The 22,472-nt window shown below is 48.7% G+C and overlaps 1 protein-coding gene across 1 annotated transcript in view; it reads left to right on the forward strand.

The window, feature by feature from the left end:
* The window catches only part of SORL1 (sortilin-related receptor, L(DLR class) A repeats containing), a 39,286-nt gene extending 27,287 nt beyond the window's left edge, over positions 1-11,999 (forward strand). Inside the window, exons 32-47 of the mRNA XM_009890774.1 lie at positions 321-449; positions 1,971-2,097; positions 2,655-2,824; positions 3,407-3,519; positions 3,886-3,990; positions 4,968-5,040; positions 6,224-6,306; positions 6,586-6,682; positions 7,262-7,446; positions 7,909-8,028; positions 8,129-8,293; positions 9,153-9,327; positions 9,865-9,971; positions 10,520-10,712; positions 10,829-11,041; positions 11,526-11,999. Coding sequence (XP_009889076.1) covers positions 321-449; positions 1,971-2,097; positions 2,655-2,824; positions 3,407-3,519; positions 3,886-3,990; positions 4,968-5,040; positions 6,224-6,306; positions 6,586-6,682; positions 7,262-7,446; positions 7,909-8,028; positions 8,129-8,293; positions 9,153-9,327; positions 9,865-9,971; positions 10,520-10,712; positions 10,829-11,041; positions 11,526-11,593 — 2,123 coding nt within the window. The 3' untranslated portion in view covers positions 11,594-11,999. The remainder of the gene's footprint in view (positions 1-320; positions 450-1,970; positions 2,098-2,654; positions 2,825-3,406; positions 3,520-3,885; positions 3,991-4,967; positions 5,041-6,223; positions 6,307-6,585; positions 6,683-7,261; positions 7,447-7,908; positions 8,029-8,128; positions 8,294-9,152; positions 9,328-9,864; positions 9,972-10,519; positions 10,713-10,828; positions 11,042-11,525) is intronic.
* Positions 12,000-22,472: the final 10,473 nt, after the last annotated feature.

The raw sequence follows: 22,472 nt of genomic DNA on the forward strand, positions 1-22,472 counted from the left end.
TTTATTGCTGGTGAAATCCTTGCAGTAAACGCAGCATTGCAGTAAAAAAGAAGGAATAAACAACCCAAACAACCAGTGCCATTCCCACTAGAAGTCCGGTGGTTGTTTTCAGTGGGATAAGCTCCAGGTTTTTCTGGTGCCACCATGCCAGAATGAGATAGCCCTATGACGGTCTGCCTGGGCTCCAACCCTGACGTGCAGCCGCCCCAGCTTCACGCCTGCTTTTGACACAGCAGTGCCAGCGCTGGCATTGCAAACAGCCCAGTGCTGGTGAGGAAACTTTCCTGCCCCGAGTCCTGAAACCTTTCTCCCTCTTTCAGCTACTCACAGCACCCTGTCATGCCCTAACGGTTATAAATGCGAGGATGGAGAGGCCTGCATTATGGTGACAGAGCGATGTGACGGATATCTGGACTGCTCAGATAGCAGCGATGAGAAGAACTGTACCGGTAAGCAGCAACCCTCTCCCATTTCTCATGCCCTGCTCTGTGTTGGCACGCAGAGATCCTCTCCTGGGTACGCGACCTTTCCTTCACAACATCCTAGACAGAACTGCCTCTGTTCAGCTGTCCAAGCTACCTCCTCACCTATTTATAACCAGCTGGGACAAACTCTCTGGCCAGTTCCTGCACTGACAATTTGTCTTCCAGCAGCCTCAGACACAGAAAAACAACTTTAGGACGGGTAGGCGCAAAGCTGCCTATTTCACATGGCCCACAGGTGAAGCAATAGTCTCTGTCTCTGTCCTCCTTTGCAAGGTGACCCTGGGAGCCATGGCACATGCCTGGACACCATCATTGGTCCTCCCACACTGGCCTTCGGTGGCCCCGCAGAGGCAGGCGGGACGCACACCGCAGCCCGCCCCAGGCAGATAACAGCGATCGATCGCTGTCTCTGGCCAGCCATGAGATTCAGCCGCTTTTCTGCCGAACTGCTTGGGGGGTTGAGCATCAATCAGGTTTTAGTTCTTTAATTAAATATTGATTGGGAGAGGCTAGCGGGTTCAGGGGAGGGGGAAGGAGCTGCCAAGATTCACGGCTCGGCTGCTGCGCCAAGGGGAAACTGTCTTTTCCCTAGGATAGCTTGTCTTGCCGTGCCTGTCCGCAGACCCGCGTGCCTGCCGGGTTTCATTTCCAGTTGGTTGGGGACAGCGAAGCGGCAGCGGTTTGGCTCTGCTCCGCTTGGTTTCTGTACGGCACTGGGAATGAAGCTGAGCCCCCGGGCGGGGCCAGGCCACGGCATTCGGATGTGGGCTCCGACACACGGACCCCGGAGGGAGAGAGGAGGGAGTGGCCTAGGGGAGCAGGGCATGGATTTGGGCTGTTTCAGATAAGCACCCCGAGTCCCTACCGCTGCCGGTGCTGGGTGTCACGGTGCTGTTATCCCCTAAATGCCTCTCCCAAGGTCAGGTGCCGATTCGGCCGCAGAGCTCGCGTTCAAGGCAATCCCCAGACTACTGCCTTAGTTACCAGCCTTTGCTTGGGGCCTTCTGCTGAAGGCGAGATGTGATAAGGCAAAACGCGCAAAGAAAGGCCCTGGATGGCTTACAGTGACGGCACAGATTCGTCGCATGAGCAGAAGAGTGACTTAGCTTGCACCGAGCGGTTTGCACTCATATACCTCCAAAATGATGCTTCAGAGTATTTCGTCAACAGCCACGCTTTGTCTTTCCTCGGGGGAAAGGGAATGTTTGCATGATGCTGCATAAAGATAACCAACATGTTTTGGGGAGAACTAAGAGCACCGGGGTAGTTCCTGCTCTGAACTGCCTTCTGAAGGGCCTGCTCTTCCCCACTGATAACGCCCACCTAAATTACACATCTCATTTGAACGCTGCAAATACTCCCTTCGGTCATTCTACTGTTTCTACCTCCACACGTTGGTTGTGCTATGAACATAACTCCTGTTTCTGCTCTGGGCAAAGGGCTTGTTTCCCTCCGATAGACTAACTGTTCCTGTTGCCTGCTTAGATGACACAATCGTGTACAAAGTCCAGAACCTCCAGTGGACGGCCGATTTCTCCGGCGATGTCACTCTGACGTGGGCTCGGCCAAAGAGAATGTCCTCAGCCTCTTGCGTCTACAACGTCTATTACAGGTACGCTGCACATTACACTGCACGACCCATCGCTATTCGTATCACGTAAAGGATAGGAGAGGCATGGCCACAGTATCAGCGCGCACATCCTTACAGCAAAGTGCCCTTCAGAATCAGGCCTGAAAGGCTGAGAACTGTGCAATCTAGTTCTGCTTGCAAAGTCTTTGTACTTGGTTGCAAAGGAGACCCGAAATAGTTGTAACTGGGGGGCATTTGTAAAAAGCTGTATTTATTTCCTCCAGATTGTTTACACAGACGGTAATGTGGCTATATTCGGGATTTTTTTTTCTGCTCGGCTCTTGTCTTTGTGGGGCGGCTAACAATGAGAACAAAGTCAGGAAACTAGAGCATAGCAGTCATAAAAAACCTCAGAGGACGGCACTTACAAGTCCCCAGGCTCTGTTTAGTTGAGGCTTTCAAAAAGCATCCTTTCAAGCAGGTGGCGTGGCGTTACTGAAAAGGAAACTAAGCAGCAAGCTCTGACCATACAGATAGACCGTTTCACCCTTTGTTACTAAACGCTGTCCTGACTGGAGAGGTGCGACTCTCTCGTGCAGGATGGTCGGTGAAAGCATTTGGAAGATTTTGGAAACACACAGCAACAAAACCAACAGCGTTTTGAAAGTCCTCAAGCCTGACTGTACCTATCAGGTGAAAGTCCAAGTGCAGTGTCTCAGCCGAGTCTACAACACCAATGACTTCATCACCCTCCGGACACCCGAAGGATGTAAGCAGACCTGCATGGCTCGTATGGGTGACCTGCTGCATGCCGCTTTGGCCTAGAAAGTACATACCGCGGAGGTATCCCCGTTAGTAACAAAAGGAGTCTTTCCACAGGCCTGGGAATTGTGCTGGACTGGGGAAAAGGGCTGCCTAGAGTCAGTCCTGCACGGAGTCACCAACCTGCCCCCTTTATTCCCCGTGACTTAGTGGTTTAGTATCACTGGGAAGTTCATCTCTTCTTACAGTGCAGTGCTGAGCCCGTGGGACGGTTCGGTACCGCGCGCAAGGAGCGCCATCTTTCTCGCTGCAGAGTGGAGGTCAGGCTAAGGAAGGGATGCAAAATAAAGAGCTTAGCAAAGTCCTAGCTTCACCCCAGGTACAAAAAAGGCTTCATTGCTCCAGAATGGGAGTGAAAGGGACTCAGGATACAACTGCAGGAAGAAGACATCTCCCATAAGCCAGGACCATAGGGCCATTCCCCCTCTGTCCCAACCTTTCAGGGAGACCCTGGCCTAATCCTGCTTTTCCCCGTGTGATCTGGAGGCACAACTGCAACTGTCACTGACACCTCCGTTTCTCTCCCTAGTACCAGATGCTCCCTTTAACCTGCAGCTGTCCCTGAAAAAAGAAGCTGAAGGGGTGGTGGTGGGCTGCTGGAGTCCCCCCGTGATCGCCCACGGCCTCATCCGGGAATTCATCGTGAGTCCTGCTGTCCGGCGGGGCCGAGTCCAGATCGGTGGCGGGATGGGGAAGGCTGCTGGGGGTGGCTGCTGGGGGCTCGCAGCAGCGCAGGCCGGCCTGTCTGAACCCAGCTATCTCTGCGGAGGGGGTGGGCCAGGAGTAGGACAGTTCGTAGAGGAAGTCCACTGAGAGCATCGGGCAAGTTGGGAGAAGAAATGCTGCAGGGCTGTAGGTACCGACACAGCCCTCAAGTTCATAATTTCATTTCTGGCTCCCTTTCTAAGCTTTCATACTTCTTTCTACTGACATTTTGACACAGATGGACCTGTCACCCCGCGGTATTGTTGACTGTGGAACCCTCATCTCTTGCTTTGGTGCTCCTAGGTGGAATACAGCAGGAGTGGCTCCAAGGAGTGGTCGTCCCTTCGAACCACCAAGAACTACACTGAGATCCAGAACTTACAGGTCAACACGTTATACACAGTTAGAGTGAGTATTTTCAAGTCTCTCTCTATGCACGCTCTCGTTACTTTGCACTAAATGGGCTAAGTCCTGCACAGTCAAGTACTTGCTAAAAAAGTACGTTGTTAAAACCCTGCCCTTTAATGTCGACCCTCAATGGGGGCTTGGCATTTGCGCTGCTAACGTATATAGTTTCAGGGCCTGAATAAAGGCCCTTGATTTGCACCTTCTCCCAGAAGGCTTGGCTGTATTATGAAATCTGCGCTAGTAATTGCCCATTCCAATGTTACTGCAATTGCGCCGGATCTGGGCCAGAGATAAATTTGGTCCTGACTGTATCACTTGGGAAAATAAGCTGATCTGCCCGTGGGGAATGTCTGTACACGGGAGAAGCTGGGTAATTATAGACAGAAGTAATAAGAATAGGAAATGAAAGTCTGCACGGTGAGCCCTGGGAAATGTATAGTCTGCCGTTGTCTGTCCTCCCTGTGCTGAATGAGCGTGGCTTCTTGGGGCAGTTCACTGGGAGGTGAGATAAACCCCTCTCCCCACCCATGGATCAATGTTATTCTTACACTTGGTTGGAGCGAGTCTTTCCTTCCTTGGTATTCCTTCCCATTCTAATCTGTTCCCAAATAAATCTTTGGAACTGGATTCGGCGCTCGCATGGACTTCACCAGCACGGTTCTTACCTACACTACAGCCAATAAAGTCCAAAGCTCCTTATCTTGATGGACTTCTCAAAGATCTCATAAGAGAGTGGTTATCTGGAAAGAGGATGCACCTCCCTCCTCTTAGATTCCTTTAATTGACTTAAAGTAGTCTGCTTTATCTCTGTAATAAGCATTTTATTGCTAAGTAATTAAGCTATTGTTTGCTTCCAAGTCCTTTTCCCATGAGCTCCGACATGTCCGTAACCTTGCTCTAACCTCGTTCTCTGTTTGCATTATACAATGTTGGCGGCGTACATTTGTTCATATTAACTAACCCTCTTATTTGAAAAGGTTGCTGCGGTAACTAGTCGAGGAGTGGGAAATTGGAGTGATTCCAAATCCATAACCACCGTAAAAGGCAAAGGTAAATGTTGTTGTTTCAGTCAACTCAGACAACATAACAAAAAGGCAAAAAATAAGCCCGAAGTGTTAGCATCAGCATGCATAACCACCTCCTCGTCCTTTATTCTTGCCTATTGAGCATTTTGCACTATTTAACAACTTTGCTATACCATTTCACTTAACTTGAGCTGCTTCAAAGTTCAGCGGCGAGTCTGAACGGGTCGCTGACACTTCCTCTGAACTCTGTGGCACCTAGGATGGATGTATTGCCCTGGAAGTGGGCAAGAAGCCTGTCCAGAAGGTGCCTCTCTCTCCTGGACTGCAGAGGGATTCCCTCTGACTTGTGTAGGCTACACCCTACCTTCGAATAGGCGACACACATTACCACTAAACTCCTTTGCTGTCACTGCCTGAAAGGATGCTTGCTCCTTCTTCTCCCTCTTAGGTTATAATTATGATGGTTTCTGCATCTCGTGTAGGTTAGACCACTAAAAGACTACTGAGGCTCCCAAGAATTATCACAACATTACAGTCTGACAGTTGATAAATTCAAACAACACAGTAAATCATTTCCCTCCAAACTGTTTTTAGAAAAGCCTTTTGAAATCATTTGTATTCATGCCAAATTTCCCATCCAAACCTATACTCTGATGTCAAAATTGTCTGCTAATTTGTTAGATAAAAGCACATCCTCAGTATGTTGACAAAGGAAGGAAAGAAAACACCGTGCTACTAAAGTTGCAGGATTCAGATATGAAGTACACGAGTACCTGATGGTTAGAAAAACAGAGGTAGAAAGACCCGTAATAACTTTCCCTTCAGGTTTTGCATGAGCATTTGGCAGCTGTCCCCACCGATAGCTCCCTCGCCATTTCTCAGACAGCCAGAAGCCATTAGCTGTGATATAAGCTTGTCCCACTGAGTTCAGAAGTAAATACCTATGTCCAGACCTCTCTCCTTCCCGCCTGTGCTGAGCCGGGCACAGACAAGGCAGCTTTGAGGTGGTTGACTGAAAAGATGACAAAGGTACAGCATGTCGGTGCCTTCTCTGAGGGGCGCGTGCAAGGCTGGGCCTGGACGATGGGGGGATTCCTGGTCTGAGAGGTGACTGTCATAATGAAAGCCCGTATTTTACCTGTCCCCTCTCGATAAGTATTTGTATTCCTTTGTGCTGCAGTAACAGCTGTTTCTCTCTTTCCTTCCAGCCATTCCTCCACCTGTCATACACATTGAGAGCTACAGCGAGGACTCCATCAGTTTCAGCCTAAAAATGACTACTAATATCAAGGTAAAATTTTTACCTTTACTTCTGCAACTAGAATAAAGGAAACAAAGACCTGCATTGGATAAATGCTGAACACTGGGTGGATAAGCTGTCACCTATTTAAGTATTGCAGTTACTTTTTGAAGCTAGTTATTTCACGCCACATACATTACTCATAAACCGCCCCAGCTCTCTAAATTAGGGTGGAAAACACAATGCAAAGACTTTCAACGGTGAGTCTTTCACTGCAGGCAAAAACAGCTGAACTGATCATTCGTATTGTGTGCCCTTGCTGCTTGACAGGTCAGCGGTTACATCGTGAACATCTACTGGACATTTGATACACACAGGCAGGAAAAAAGGACTCTGATCATAGACGGAGAAAAGTCCATCCAAAAAGGTAAATTCTGTGCAAAGTGTCAAATTCTGCTTTAGTCAACACCAAATGGAAGATTTTACAGAAATCTATAAGATTTTTTTTTCCTTTTTTTGCAACTGAGCAGTTTCTTTTCAGAAAAGCATAAATCTTGGGAGGACAAACCAGCAAATCCTTGGCCTCTGTTCTTAGGACTCAGAGTTTTCAAGTGGAATTGGGATTTATCCCCCAGAGCTACAGTAGCCTTTTCTCATCACACGGGATTTTGTTTGTGGTTCCTTATCTACTGTGCAAAAGGTCAACAATTTCTTGGGCTTATATACAGTACATGTCCCTATTAATCAAATTTCTGGTTTCAAAAAATCTCTGGTGTGCACAGTCTAGATACGGGAAAGCATCCCGATACAGAAAAGCACATTCTAAGTTAGATAGCAGAGTCCCAGATGCTCCTGTATAAAGGAGATTACTCAGAAATAATGAAAACAAACCGAGAGAGGCAGGCTTCTCTCTAAGACTGATGACGCTGACCATATCCTAGTGCTCTCACCCTGCCATTGCAGTACTTTGCCTCACCTAATGGCGCACGTTTCTCTTCTTGCTCAGTGGCAAATTTGACAGCACACACCCCCTATGAAATTTCTGCTTGGGCTAGGACGGAGCTGGGTGACAGCCCTCTGTCTTTTGTACACGTGGTGACCAGTGGGACAAGACCTGCATCGCCAAGTCTCAAAGCCAAGGCCATCAACCAGACTGCGGTGGAGTGCAGCTGGACTGGACCACGGAATGTCGTAAGGCACCGAATCTCTTTTCTCCCCAGCCAGGATGGGGTCTAGCTCAGAGCCTCAAAACACAAGCAAAATCTTAAACTAGGGTCACTTGTTGGGACTGAATTGCAAGGCCCTGAAAATTTTATGCTCAAAAAATGAGGGAGAGCCTCTGCTTCCCCTTAAACAGAAGCAAAGAAAGCCTTCTTGTTGTCTGTTTGTTCAGCCACTGATCCAGTGGAGAAGTGGCTGAGATACAGATAGCGTGATGCTCCAGTGGTCTTTCAATTGACTGCTGTGTTATCAGAGCTGTGCCCAGCGTTTTGGGGTGGGGAGCGCAGGGGCGAGTGGGCAGGAGAGAGTGCTCAGAGGAAAAAGGGTCTCTTTGCATCATGTCCCTAAAAAGTGACAGCCAGTGAAAGTCTGGGTGGGAGCCGCGGCCCTCGCCACGCTCTGTACCGTCCCTGTTGTGCCCTTCGTCTGCAGGTCTATGGCATCTTCTATGCCACATCCTTCCTAGAGCTGTACAGGAGCCCTCACAACACCACCACGACCTCCCACAACATGACCGTGCTCGTGCAGAGGGACGAGCAGTACCTGTTTCTGGTAGGCTCCTTTTCTTTTCCCCCTCCTGCCTGCGCTGTGGGCTGTAGCTTGCTACCGAAGGGTGCAGGCACAGTATTAACCGCTGCATCATCCCTTCAAGGTCCGTGTGATGTCTCCCTACCAAGGGCCACCGTCCGACTACGTTGTGGTGAAGATGATCCCGGACAACCGGCTTCCCCCTCGGCACCTCCACTCGGTGCACACCGGAAAGACATTCGCCGTCATTAAGTGGGAATCGCCCTACGATTCGCCCGACCAGGACATGGTAATATCTCACAGCGACTTCTCCTGTCCCTTTGCATGCAAAACCCTGGCTCAAAGGCAGATCCGTGCCCTGCTGCTGACAGAGAACTAAGTCTGAGATCAGGTCTACCCTCCATCTGAATCATTGCCATCAAGATGCTGACACCTCTGGGACGTGCATTTCCTCTCTTTGCTTCACTGGCCATTAGCTCAGGCCTATAACATTCACACTGGGTTCAAAAAGAGTCAGGTCTGGGATACCTGTTGCTGACTGAGTCTGAAAGCAAACTTGGGCATGTGCTAAAAAACCTTCCTGGGCTTCGGCTTTGCCCTGGAGTCCAGGCTGGCCGGTGCCCGAGCAGAGCCCACGGGTCATCAGGACAGGCGTGGGGCCAGCTGGGCTGCGGGCTCTGCCTCCCGCGCCGGTGCAGTCCCAACAAAGCCCGGTTCTGTTTTCTGGCATGCCGGCGTACGGTCAGGTCTCGCTCCATTGCAGGCAAGTCATTTTCTCAGCAAGCTTTCCGCTCCTATTCTGGTCCAGAGTCTTTAACGGCAAAGGTATAAATCTTCCCAGCAAAACTGGAAAGTTTGACAGGGCAGGAGTTTGCATCGCATCCTTGTGCTTCATTAAGAAATACAACCTGAGATTTTGCTCCTGCCCTCATCCGTTCCAGTAACTGCATTTTCTGTATCTGTAACTACTGATTTTGGGCAGGGATCTGGCGAGTGCAGCAAGAGGGTTGAAATCTTGCTTCCCAGAGTGCAGGCATGGTTTCATTCAAATTTCCCCCCCGTCTAACGTCCTACCATTGTATGAGATTGCTAGCGAGTCTGCAAGGAAGTTAGATCTTTCACCGGGTGTGCCTTTCCTCCCCCTCCAGTTATATGCTGTCGCAGTTAAAGATTTGGTAAGAAAGACAGATAAAATCTACAAAGTGAAAACGCGGAACAGCACGGTGGAGTACACCATTAAGAAACTTGAACCGGGAGGCAAATACCACGTGATTGTTCAACTGGGAAACATGAGCAAAGAATCCAGCGTGAAGATCAGCACAGGTAAAGGGGAGAGTGCTGCTGGGTGGGTGCCGGGGCGAGATTCCCTAGAAGGAATCCAGCACCATCCCTCACACCATCCATCCCACCCCTGCGCTGGTTGGAGGCTGCAGTAGTGTTTCTGCAACGCTTAGTCCTCTCCCACAGCCAAAGCCCGGTTCCGAGAGGCCTCCCTGCAGCTCCCGGGGAGGAGAGCTCCCAATTAAACCCCCAAACAGCAGGAGCGGAGAGGAAGCCTCTCAAGGACAGCCGGGGAGTTTTTCTCCTGCCAAGGTGGAGGTGGGAAAGACACCGGTTTGGCTGTGTAGACACCATCAAGTACCATTGTGGTCCTACCGTAAAAGCTCACTGAAAAACTCCTACCAGATTACGTGCCACAGTATCGTCTCCTCCAGTACGGCCCTTTTCTAAGCAGAGTATTGTGCTGATCCCTATAACATACTAGGTCTCAGAAGTGACCCCGTTGCTGTTTCTCAGCCAAAAGAAAAGTGTCTCCAGTGCTAAAACCTTACCTGCCTGCCATTTTCTTCTCATTTGCAGTTCCACTGTCTGCACCAGACGCCTTAAAAATTATAACAGAAAATGACCATATTCTGCTTTTTTGGAAGAGTTTGGCATTAAAGGAAAGCAATTTCAATGAAAGCCGGGTAAGTTGGGCTGTCTCTCCCGTCCTACAGGCTGTTTCAGAAAAAAACTCCTTTCACAGACTCTTTAAAATACAGCCGTACGCTCTGCTCCTCTAAGCGTCCTTGATGAGCCCTCTATGTAGAGCTCACTTCAATTTGTATCGTGACTAACGCACTAATGCTGATAGATCCAATTGTCATTATTTAGACTTTGATAGAAAATCTGTGACGTGTTCTCTATCAGGGCCCGGGCAAGTAGCAAACTACGCCAAAAAGTCCATCACTGTTACCAGACTCTGTGATTTGAGTGGTCTCGGGTGGATGCTAAGAACAGAGTGAACCAGACAGAGTGAAATCTTCTCTCCTCCCTGACCTGGCCAAGGTCAAGGCACACTGACACGTGCCTGGAGGAGACTCTGCATTGCTCTGTCCCAGCTGATAGCTCAACGCATTGCATCAAGCTGGTTTCAGGAGGAAAAACAAGTTTCAAAGCCCTATCAGAAAGGAGCAAACCTGACCTCTGCAGCCGAGTGATTTGGGGTTTGTGTCTTTGTTTTCACAACTCTCAGGGTTACGAGATTCACATGTTTGACAGCTTGATGAACATGACGGCTTATCTCGGGAACACCACAGAAAACTTCTTCAAAGTTTCCAACCTGAAGATAGGCCACAACTATTCATTCACCGTTCAGGCCAGGTGCCTGTACAGCGGGCAGATGTGCGGCGAGCCGGCCACGCTTCTCTATGATGAACTAGGAACTGGTAAGACCCTGGCATTTTCTCCATCCTCCTTCACAAAGACTAACGAAAGCCTCACAAACTCCTAGAGAAATGAGCGATCAGTTGCTAATGGCACTTCTTTCCCTCCCTCATCCTAGGTGAAGACTCCTCTGCCTCAAAAACTGATAGATCCACAGACGTCGCTGCCATCGTGGTACCGGTGCTGTTCCTTCTGCTGGTGACCCTCGGGATCGGGTTTGTGGTGCTGTACTTGAGGCACAGACGGCTGCAAAACAGCTTCACGGCCTTTGCGAACAGCCACTACAGCTCCCGCCTGGGCTCAGCCATCTTCTCCTCGGGAGATGATTTAGGTATGTAGCCCTTGGTTTCATGCACAGCGTTAAGAACGTGAAATCAGTGCAAGACCTAACTTCATCATGCTTTGGGCCACTTTTGGCATCAAAATCTCTATGGATGTGTTCCTCTCCCAAGAGGACAAAGCTGGCCCAGGATAAATGTTTTTAGTAGCTTCACTTAAACCACCCCATCCCTGGAAGTGTTCAAGACCAGGCTGGATGGGCAACCTGGTCTAGTGGAAGGTGTTCCTGCCCATGGCAAGGTGGTTGGAACTCGATGATCTTTAAGGTCCCTTCCAACCCAAACCATTCTATGATTCCATTAATGCAAGTCAGTTAAAACCTGAATATAATAGATTTAACAACCAGGTAAGAGCACGAGCAAGGCCATAATATACTGGTTTTGAGGGCAGTTTTGTGGCCAGCTTTGGTAGCTGGTGTCCTCCTGCCCCATGAAACGCTGCAGGCAGCGTAACAGAGCTCTGGGTTTGTTTTTCAGGAGATGAGGATGACGAAGCCCCAATGATAACTGGATTTTCAGATGATGTTCCCATGGTCATCGCATGAAGCGCATTTCTGACTGTAAAAACCAAATGGTGTAAATATTTTATTTGATAAAAATAGTTGATTGTTTATTTTAAAAATGCACTTTGAGTTGCAATATGTTATTTTTATATGGGCCAAAAAAATTTAAAAAATACACTTTGTAGTAATCAACTGTGAATTGCAGACTAGGTTGGTATAGTAATGAATTGCTTTGATTTAACATTAATTTAGTCTTACAAGGCTATGCTTGCTGGGCATGCTTTTAAGTCTGTGAGATATTTTCCGTTGACTAAATTGGCTACTCATTTTATTTTTCTAAGACGAGAATAAATTTATTTAAAAAAAAATCAGGAGATTATATATGTAGAGAGAGATAAGTAATATAGTCCCTGAAGGTTTTGCTTTTACTTAAAAAGAAAAAAATAATCCTTTGGACTTTGTTTTATATGAAAGTATTTTTGTTGTGTTAATTTATTGGGAAATTTGCTTGAGAACAGACCTCCAAAGTCGTCAGACATTGTACACATTATTGTGTAGAACGTGTGCCACTTTATCTTGCAAGGCAGTAGTATCTTGGCATCCCCATCATTGTTCTTGCCATGATAATAAAAATCCTTGTTTTTACATATTTCTTCCCCTTATTAAAAGACCCAATCTTTTGGCAATCTCAGAGCCCGAGTCAAGATACTGCAGCACGTACTTTATGAATGCGTTTAGCTTTCCTGCTGCCGTACCTATAAGCCAAAAGCATCCCTACCGAGCTGTGCCGCCGAGGGTCGTGCAAACCCTAGAGCGCAGGCGTGAGACACCACGGGCCATTAGCAGGAGGGCTTCTGGGGCTCTGCCTGCAGGAGAGGGGTTACCCCCGGGCAGCAGCGCTGCAGCTTCCTTTTGCAGTGCTGTGCAAGTGCCTAGGCTTTGCAGTTTTCACCCTCGCTTTCAGGCATACGGTAACAACACGCATTACCTCCCACCACTGCCCAAACCCTGAGCTGCTGACCGTGCCCGTCACGCGTGGCCTCATTAATCTGTAGTTTACGTCAGTAACGTCACTGCAAAAAATTGCCCCTGCACCCTAAAACACACTGCCCAGCTATTCGGGGCACCTTTCCTCCATGGAGCTTCTCTAAGATGCTACTATGTCTGGGGGACGGAAGGGGGAGCCTCCACTGTGCGCAACTAGGAAACAGCTTCGCATACAGATTTTTCACAGTCATACGGAGCTGTTATTACTACAAATCTAAATTCATTAGGTTTACAGCAGGGATTTGATCCTCCTTCATTAGCATTTCCTAAAAGTAGCTGTAGTTGTACCTTCAGCTTTAGAAGTAACGTATGTATACACGCATATATATTATTTTCCCATCACTAGTCATCTCACGTTCACAGTAGACACAATACTGGCTACAGAGCTAAGCAGCAGAAATGTCTGGTTACCACTCTCGAGCTTTTTTGTGATAGCAAAACGTGAATCTCGCCATGAATCCAACTACTTGCCAACCCAAGAGCGACGACACGCGCAGATGTTCACGGGTCACGCCTGTCCGTGCTCTATATATGCAAAGCTTCGCACCGGTAAAATACAGCACACTGTCTCGTCACACTGTTTCTTTGTTTAAACCAAAAGTATTTTTGCTGTGTAAATTAAGTTATAATTGCAGTCTTCCTACAGATGAAATGAGAGAGGCCAACTATGTTTTGATACATGACTGATCCATTTAGTTTCACATACAGAAAATGTATAGAAAGTTGAAGTTCTGTACGGTTTGATACTCTAGAGAAATACTTACTCTATTTTCAATTACTGGTTTTATCATTCCCGGTGGCAGTTTTTCCCCCCAAAGCTGGGACCAAACTATAACCAGATTTTATAAGTAGCAGCAAGCTTGCAGAGTTGCAATATTTTTACCTTGTTAGTGGGTCAGGTGCTGTTCAGGAGTACAGATTTTGAGTAAATCAACCCAGCGTGTGCAGTTCAATTTGTCTAGAATTACACCTACACAGAAAGACCAGGATCTGACCCAGAAGCTAAACTATTCTAAAGATATAAATCAAAGGATCTGATACAGGAAAGAAAGCCTAAAGAGTATTGAACCCCTTCCTCGTTAGACAAATATTTCCAGCACAGGTAACGGAAAACTACAGTGTAGTATCCCCAAAGATGGTACCTCTCTGGTGAGAATGACCATTGGTTAAATACCGCTACTTCAGTCCCCCAGGCTAAATCCTGCTCGAGTATGGCGAGTCGAATTTAGCCCATCACGTGTCTCTATCTGGAAGGTGCCAAGGGGGACCCTTGTAACCGCTTTATACTCTGCAGAAATCCCGTGGTTGGATGCTTTCAAGCGTCAGCTGGGGGACAGGTCAGTTCTGGCCACTCTGAAAGGCTCCTTTGTACCCGTGGCTCAGCCACACTCATGCCGAGCTCTGTCTATTGCCAGCAGAGCATGTCGTCGTCATGCTGTACTCAAAAGCAACACTCCCGGTTACCTGTGCCTCACCAGCGCATGGTGGGTGGAACAGAGCCCTCTGCGCTCTGTCTGCCGCCTGGCCCCGGCGTTGCGCTGGGGTCTGGGGGCACTGCAGCAGGCAGGCTTCGTGCAAAGCTGAATTTACCTTATGTGGCCAGTTCTGTAATGCACAGGCACACCTGACCCTCCGAGGCTTCCCCCTCATCGCAAAAATCACCTCTGTGCTCTCAGCAAAGCTACTTCACAGGGCTAATGTTTTTTATATAGAGATAGAGAAGTCTACGCCCCAGGCAGGGAGTGAGCAGGACAGATGCAGTTCTGGGTAAATTGTATATTTTTATGAACTTTTGAAGCACGGAATCTTGTTCACAGGGACATATAGGGGGTGGGAGGGTTCTGGTGTAAATAGGGTACGTGGATGTGGATGCATATTTTGTTCCGGTTTTGTTTCCGTAGCCTTATGCAATGTGACATGGGTTATTACCCTCACTTTTGGGAGGTGACTTGGGATTACCTCATAGGAACCCAGTGAAATGTTTGGATCCATAAGGAAAAAAAAGGGGTATAGGAAGTACTCTGCTTAGGAGGAACTTCTTCCATTTAATGTGTGTTTACATCCATTTCAGATTTCACTGCAGATGCCCACTGGTACTCTTAAGTCCATTTGAACAAAAGGCTAAGGTCAAACAGTGAAATCTGGTGGGGTTTTGGACCGTGAGGCTTATTTTGCTTCGACTTGTTTTTTTTGAGGGATTTTTGTGGGGTTTTTTGGGGTGGGGCTTTTGGTTTTTACAAGAAAGGACAAGGAGGTGGCATTTTCCAGGCTTGAGATCTGACCGCTCATTCAAGGTCAAAAAAGCGATCCCTCCAGCCTGAATAAAGCGCATCACTCCTTTGTAAAATGGCTGCGGCGCACTACTCGCCCCGGCTCCCGCAGCAACCCGCAGACGCCACCACCTCCGCAGAGCCCAGCGGCCGCTCCGGGCGCACGCAGGAGCCTGCCGGAGCACGGGCTTACCGCTCCTCTGCTGCTCGGCCGACGGCCTGCGCCCCGGGTGAATGCTTGGGGGAATTTCAGAGAGGGGTGAAGCGCGTCGCATTGAGCGCAGGGGAAGACTGTGCACGCAGGTATTTAATCTGCGGAATAGCTGGCGTGCTGTAAGTTCACGCCCCGGCTAACTCTGCCATAACTTGTTCCATGTGCTCCTACCTTGACACAGCATTAGCAGGAGAGCACTGCAGATTTAGTACTGGGAAAAGACTATTTTCCTTGGACAGAAATCAAGTTACATATAGACGTGTACGAGAGTCTACCTAGCCAGAAAGGGGAGGAGCGAGCATGCGAGCGTGAGGGAGCACGTGCCGGGACAGTGCCGGCTGCCAACATCCATGCCATCGTCTTTTGGCCTCGTGGCCAAAGGACCTTCATGTTCGCAGGTCACCTTGGTGGTCACAATATGGTATTGCTTCCTGCAGGTTTCTAGAAGCCCTGGGAGAAGTCACTTGAAAGCTCCTGTCTGGCTGGAGAGGGATGTGCCTCGCTCAGACAACCAGCAGGGCAGGAAATAATTAGTCAATAAGACTAATTCTGTTCCCAGAGTCACCACAAGCAGCCCCAAACTCCCATTAGCCACCAGGGAAAGCTCCCCTGAGCCAGAGACTCTCACTGAGCAGAACACCCTTTCCTCGCAGGGCAGATTTCCCTCTGCATGTCCTTGAAATCTCTGTAGGACAGAGAAGTATTTAATGACAAACTTCACTAGTTTGCTGGTGGAAATGTAAAACTGGTCAGGAAAGACCAAAAGGACATTTTCCAAAACAACTTTCAAGTCTCCTTTAAATGGACTTCAGCAGGGAAATGGTGCAATTGAGTTAGTTACTCTTGGACCCAGAGAGCATCTTCATTACTGGAACTAGCTGTAATATTTGTAATTAATCCTTCAAAACGTGCAGCAGTCTACAAGCAGCCAGTCTCTTAATGAGTTTTTTTAGAGGTAGTGTCAACTTCTAATCTGATTCCTTAAGTGATGTTTAAGACTATACCATTTGAATTGCTACTCTGTGTCTTTTTTTTTTTTCATTCACTGATTTCCGCTATGTTATTATTGCACAAATTTGAAGGAATTTTTGTCTGTCAGGTTGTTTTGTTTTTTTTTTCACTTAATGATAATAATAAAAATGGACTGGGTAAACAAAACAATTTCTGGTTTCCAAAATTATTATCTAGCCTCTGTGTGTCTAGTGCAATAAAAAGGAGACTTTTTTCTGACCCACAGTTGATTTTTGTTTTACGTTAGAAGGACGCGTTCCATAACCAAACAGGATGATCAGAACCAGAAAAATTGAGCTTTCTGCAGAAGGAGCGGCAGAGTCCTACTACAAAAGGGCGACAAACATTCGTAATGCGATCACGTATCTGGCTCGTTCTCGGTCCCTTCTTTCAAGGTCATCCCCAGTCAGTACGCAACACCCTCAGACACCAGACGACATTTCGAGCCTTCCCGAGCTTCCCCTCCGTGTTTGCGGAACATCATTTCGGGTGCAAAGCCCAGCTTGCCGCTCACATCACTCGTTCTTTCCCTGGATAAAATCCATTTCCACAACAATCCCGTCCCCGCGCGGTGCGTTTGCACTGTTTGGCTGTTGCTGTTTGAAACGCTGTGTGTGCGAGTACACCTGACGCCCAAGCAGCTGGAAGAAAGCAGAATTACTGCTCGCAGAGAGAGGTAATGAGCAGGCAGCAGTCTCTTCACACGTACCTCATTTTTTAGCCTACATAATTGGAACGGCAACATGTGAGCTAGCTGGACATAATTGAGGCGTGCAAGCATCTTAAGTGTTGCACTTCATTAATGTTTAGCTTAAGGCAACATTAACAAACAGCCATTCCTTCCTCCCCGTTGCCCCCTTCTTCATGAATGAAGCTGATTTTTCCCTATTGTTGCTGGAATAGATTGCTCCCCCAGGAGGTACAAGAAGTTACACCTCATTCCCATGCACCTACTTTCTGCTAAAGTAGTCATCGTGACTCTTAAGCTTCAGCGCTAAGTGTCACCGGGCAAATGTTGACAGAAAAAAGGTCTGTTTATGCCTTCCCTCCTAACAAAACTTGCAGATTTTTAACAGATCAGCAAGATTTTCCCCCTAATCCTTTACTGCCTTCGCCAGAGCCGTGTTTATCAAGTTATCTTGTGATGAACTGAAGAAATACGTCTCTGAACAACCCAGCCTCTCCTGCCCACCGTCCCACTCACAATCCTTTCCCCGGGCTGCCCATGGACTCTTTATATGAAGACCCCACTGGCCCTCACCTGGTCCTCACCTTCAGACCCATCCCCTGGAGAGCAGCCCCAACGTCGCGGGTGCAGACTAAACCCACCTGCCCTGGAAGTCTGCGCTGGAATTTCTTCCTGGCCCTTTTCTTTGTGTCTTCTCCCTCTTTATTGCTGTTATGACCTTTCCACTTATTACCCAACCTCTAAATGTAACAACCTCTTGAAAAGTAAGAGTTTCTCGTTGAGTCTCACTAGTACCCATGCATAGGTATACCCTGCTCTCAAAAATGGTGTTAGGCAATGACTCCTAATGAACAATGGTATCTTAAATATTACTGAGCATGTTGGCAGTTCCCAAATAAATGTCCCAGCTTTGCTCATTCCCTGACTTCATTTTCTCTTTGAGCCCCCCCGTTGTCTCTTGTTTTACAGCTGAACCTGAAACGTGCCGCAGGAAGCATCCAGCTCTCTTTTCCCCGCTGCCCTCAGGCTGGAGAGTCTGAGTTTCACAAAGAAACACGGCAAGGCAGGATCACATTGCTCACGCATGTTTCTCTGAGCCTCCCCTTCCCCTTGGCACCCTCTGAATCAAGCCCATCTGACAACGGGGGAGAGGTCTCAGAAGATGCCGCTATCCTATGTGTTCCTTGAACACAGCTGGCTATGCAGGGGAAAGAGATCCAAGTGACCGTTCCCGCTGCAAAACGTTTTCCCCCACTACGATACACATGAGAACCCATTAAGGAGGAAGATTCCAACCACCAGAGGAGCTCTGGTTGGAGCACACAGCACAGACCCAGCCGTGAGGCCCGGATCCAGGCTCCCTTTGCTCCTGAAACTACAGCTCTCCTTCCCACAACTAACATCAGGGGCCGCTTCCGGCGGACGGCCCCCGACCACCGGGAGGGGAGGACGTGGATGCACCGTCTTAGCGAGCTGCCTGCAGGAGCGAGGAAGGCCAGGGGGAAATACAGCAGGGCCAGGACTGCAAAAGCACTTCCCAGCACGGGTTAAGCATTTCACAAGATAGGTGCGCTCTGATCTTGCGAGAGAGCAGCTGAAATTCTGGCTCACCGCTCCTCTTTTGAGTAAGCAATCCGAGTTCCTCATGCCAGACTCCTGAGCGTTTGTCTTTAGCCTTTCTCGGCAGGAAAGATGAAATAACTGAGGATATTTTGCAGCAGAAGTCAAGCTGGAACTTGGAATGGAGGAGCCAAGAGCTCCCAGATAGGCTAGCCACTGCTCTGAGGAGGGAAGAGGGGGTCTGTGGGAAGGAAAGATTCACTCTAACCATCGACATCTTGGCTCCTGCCACAAACCTCTCCACCTGCCAAATGTGGGATGCAAGAAAAATGGCAATCCGGGGCTCTTCCAGGATATGCGGTTTATTTCTTCCCTGTAAATTATAGGCATCCAGAAGCCCACATCCCCCAAATTCTCATAGCTGGGCTCACACGATGCCCGGCAGCTTTGCTCTCCCGGGGCCCTGCAGACCGAAGCAGGGAGCGGAGCTGACGTCCTATTCAGCAAAGGCACCTGCGGAGGGTTGGGCTGGAAAAGATCCCACTGCTTTGGAGGACCACGGAGGGTGATGAAAAAGGAGCTAGACAGTGATTTGGGGAGGAAAGCCAGGAAGACAGTCAATGAACGGGGCATGGGGGAGTGAGCTGAGCAGAAACTATTTAAATAAATCCTGAAGCTTGCTACCACCTGACACTGGCTGTACAGGAGGGGAACATATTTTAGAGACAGAGGATCTGAGGCAGAGGTGGGCAAAATATGGCATTCACCTCACCAAGCCTCACATCTCCAGGGTGGCTCAGCCAAACGATAAGATTTGTTTTCCTTGGATCTTTCTGTGGCCAATGGAGGGAAGCAGACGCCCTCCAAGGAGGAATTTGGAACCTGAATGAGCCGTTCTCAAATGTTTTTCTACACTTCTTCATTCCCCTCCCACCGCGAGAACGGCTGCTTGTGCATTTCGTATTTCCCCAAGCCCAAGATTCTGAAGAGTAATGGCAAGGAGATAGCCAAGAGGTTGGAGGTTCCTCCTGGCCTGGCCTCTGTGTAACGTTAAGCGGGATTCATCCTTGCCCAAGCTGAGGGTCACTCCAGGCCCCTTCCATAGCCAAGGAGGAGGCACGACAGCTCAGAGAGTGCTTCCCCTTGTCTTAAGACAGGTCAGATACTGCTCTAAAGGGGACTCAAGGTGACTAGCTCACACTGAGGCTTGTGACTGTAAGACACTACAGCCTACGTGAAACGAATCCCACGATTTGGGGAAGAACATTCCCCTGCCCAGGGGCTGGCTGGATGTAGCCCCTTTCTGCTGTTGAAGCACGTGTACCGCCTTCGGATCCGCGCACCCCGTGCCGCAGCCTGGAGAAGAGACCCTGCCAAATATCTCCGCCTTTTTAGCACCCCTTCCCCAAGACGCTTCCCAAGGCGCCGCTCGCGCTGCCAGTGGAGAGCAGCCCGGCGGGTCCACTCCTAACACCCTCTGTGCTCCTCCTTTGAGGGCTGCTGTCCCGGCACCGGGGTTAGGCTGGCTTTCTGAAATTACACAGCTTTCCTTTCCCCCTGCTGTGGCTTTCTTGAGATCCCTCGGAAAGCCAGAAACAGAAGCCCAGAGGCCAATTCCCACTTGTGTGTTTAGTCACAAGACCAGCTTTCATTTTCAATCCAGTTCCACTTCGCAGTAGCTATATGTAACTCATAGCCAACACGTCTATGTACCCAGGAAATTACCACGGCGGACTCGGAGCTGGTAAAGACAATAGCGCCTTCGTCTCATTCATTTGGATCGGCACCATTTCAAATGTACTTCTGCTCCTAAACTTATTTAACCTCGCAACCAAGAGCCACAAGGATGGTGAGCTATTTGTTTCAAGACCAGATCTCCTGGGAGAATAGGCACAAAGAATAGACGGCAGCCTGGAGAGATGGAAGAGAGAAAATTGAGAAAGGGATTCGAATGCATCGCCCTTGGAGACCATGCCAATGACCTGCTAGAGTCCAGCCATCATAAATAAATAGACTCCGTTTATTGTCTCGCCAGGCCAGCAAGCACGGTAATGCTTGAGCCGGTTCCAGCGGGTGGGGCTACGGACCTGCATCGCTCTTTCGTGCTGCCCTTTCTGAGACAAAACAGATGTCGGCCACCGAGCGCCGGTTTTGTCGTGTGATTTGTGATGCAGCCCGTTGCATGCAATTGATGAGGGCTTTGTTAACGGCCCCCCAAATCGGAGCCAAAAACTTCTTCCGTGGTGGTGAATCCTAAGCAAGTGGCAACAATGCAAAACGAGCTCGGCTCAGAAACCTGCGACAATTAAAGCGCCACGTTCTGCTCCCTTTGTACCAGACCCACCAGATGCTCTGCAGCGGTTAGAGAGAAGCCCGAGCTGGACCCCAGCTATGCCCATGCAAAGGGCCGAGCGGGGTGATGGAGCTGGGAACCCGCTCGATCCATACCGGGACCCATGGTTTACTCTTTAACCCGTTTTGTGGCCGATTCGGTCCAAAGCGAGCTGTTCCCAGCTGGCCCTACTGCCAGCCATGTGCAGTAGATGGCAGCAGCAGCTTTAGTCACCGGTCACCAAACTCACCAGGATTCCTTCCCCCCTCTCCTTCTTTTTTTTTTTTTTTTTTTTTTTTCCTACTTTTTACTTTTGGTGGCCTCAAAAATTATTAGTTCCAGATGAGCTCCTGCCATTGTAATAGTCCATTTAACCCGATCCACTCTGAGCAGAGTCAGTGCAAGTTCAAATGCAGCATTCTCACATGTAAACTATACATCAGAGACATATTTCTGCACGGCTTTGGGCATTCCTTGTGCAGCCGAAAAGGGGAAATGCAGAAGGTTAAACCTCACACACACACACACACACGCACGGCCCCGGCCGTGGGCAACAATGGCACTTTGTCAAGCGAGCGCTGCCAGAGCGGAGCTGAACTTATGAATTGAACCAGGAACCTCAGGACTGCTTCTCCCTTTGAAGATTAGCGCTAATAAGCCAAACCAGTGGGTATTTTGTTTTATAAGGAAAGAGCATTTCAAGTCACGTATGCTGCTATTGTTGGACACAAAACATGTACTGTCTCTGCCTGCGGTGACTCTAGTAACGGCTCCACGCTTGTCTTTTGGTGGGATTACCTTTATTTTTACACTATATTAAATTTACCTCCCACCATCTTTCAGGCCTATTAAAACTGATGACGTTTCCCATGGCTAATTACACACACATCTATAGTTAAAAAACCTGCTTGTACTATTTTACCATCATATTCAAATTTTATGCCTTATGTGGATTACGAATTCAGCAATGATAACCAAAACTACTAGATTTCCCTCCTACTGGAATAATAAGCACAGCCTATATAAACAAGTTACATGTAAGAGATACATTAAATGATTTGTTTCTGGTAAATGAGGACAACTATAGCACAACTCCAGGAAAATTTCATGTTTGCTTTTGTAATTCACTGAACACACAGCCTTTAATCTGAGGATCTCCGAGCACTCTGCACAGTTTAATTAAGCCCCACAACTGCCATGTTGGGGAAGTACATTAAGTGATGTTACGCTGATTCTTTACAGATGGGTAGACTCGGGGACCGAGCTGTGCGCGCCAAACTCCCCTCTGCCCATTCAGGATCAGTCCGTAAAGCTCTTCCATGTGGCCTTCCCAATGACAGCCAGAGGAAATATATGAGCTTAAAGCCCCGACCAAACAAGAAAACCCTGCCTTCGTGGAAAGCTGAGCCTTCCAGCAGCACGTTGTACCTGCAAAGCGTCTGACTGCCTACCCACTCCATCAGCGCTGGTGGAAACCTCTGCTTCTGGCACGCACAGCCGCCCGGTGCTCTGAGCTGGGCTGTCTTAAACAACCCTCTCGCCAGCCTATATGCAGCGGTTAAACGCCAAACCCCCACATCGACATGACCTCAATATCGGGTCAGGAGCCAGACCCCAGTCCCAAACTTAAACCTGCCGGGCCCCAGATCTGCTCTTTTGCTGCAATGCTGGGAAGAAGAAAGTCCCAACATCTTGGCTCCCAAACCCCATTTTCCCACATTCTTCTCTCCTGTGGGATCTGCATGGAAACCACTCGTGCCTCTGAAGCCATGGGACAAATGAATGGGAATTCACCCTGC

Source organism: Charadrius vociferus, unplaced genomic scaffold, assembly GCF_000708025.1.
Source record: "Charadrius vociferus isolate BGI_N301 unplaced genomic scaffold, ASM70802v2 scaffold858, whole genome shotgun sequence".
In the NCBI taxonomy this organism is placed as follows: Eukaryota; Metazoa; Chordata; class Aves; order Charadriiformes; family Charadriidae; genus Charadrius; species Charadrius vociferus.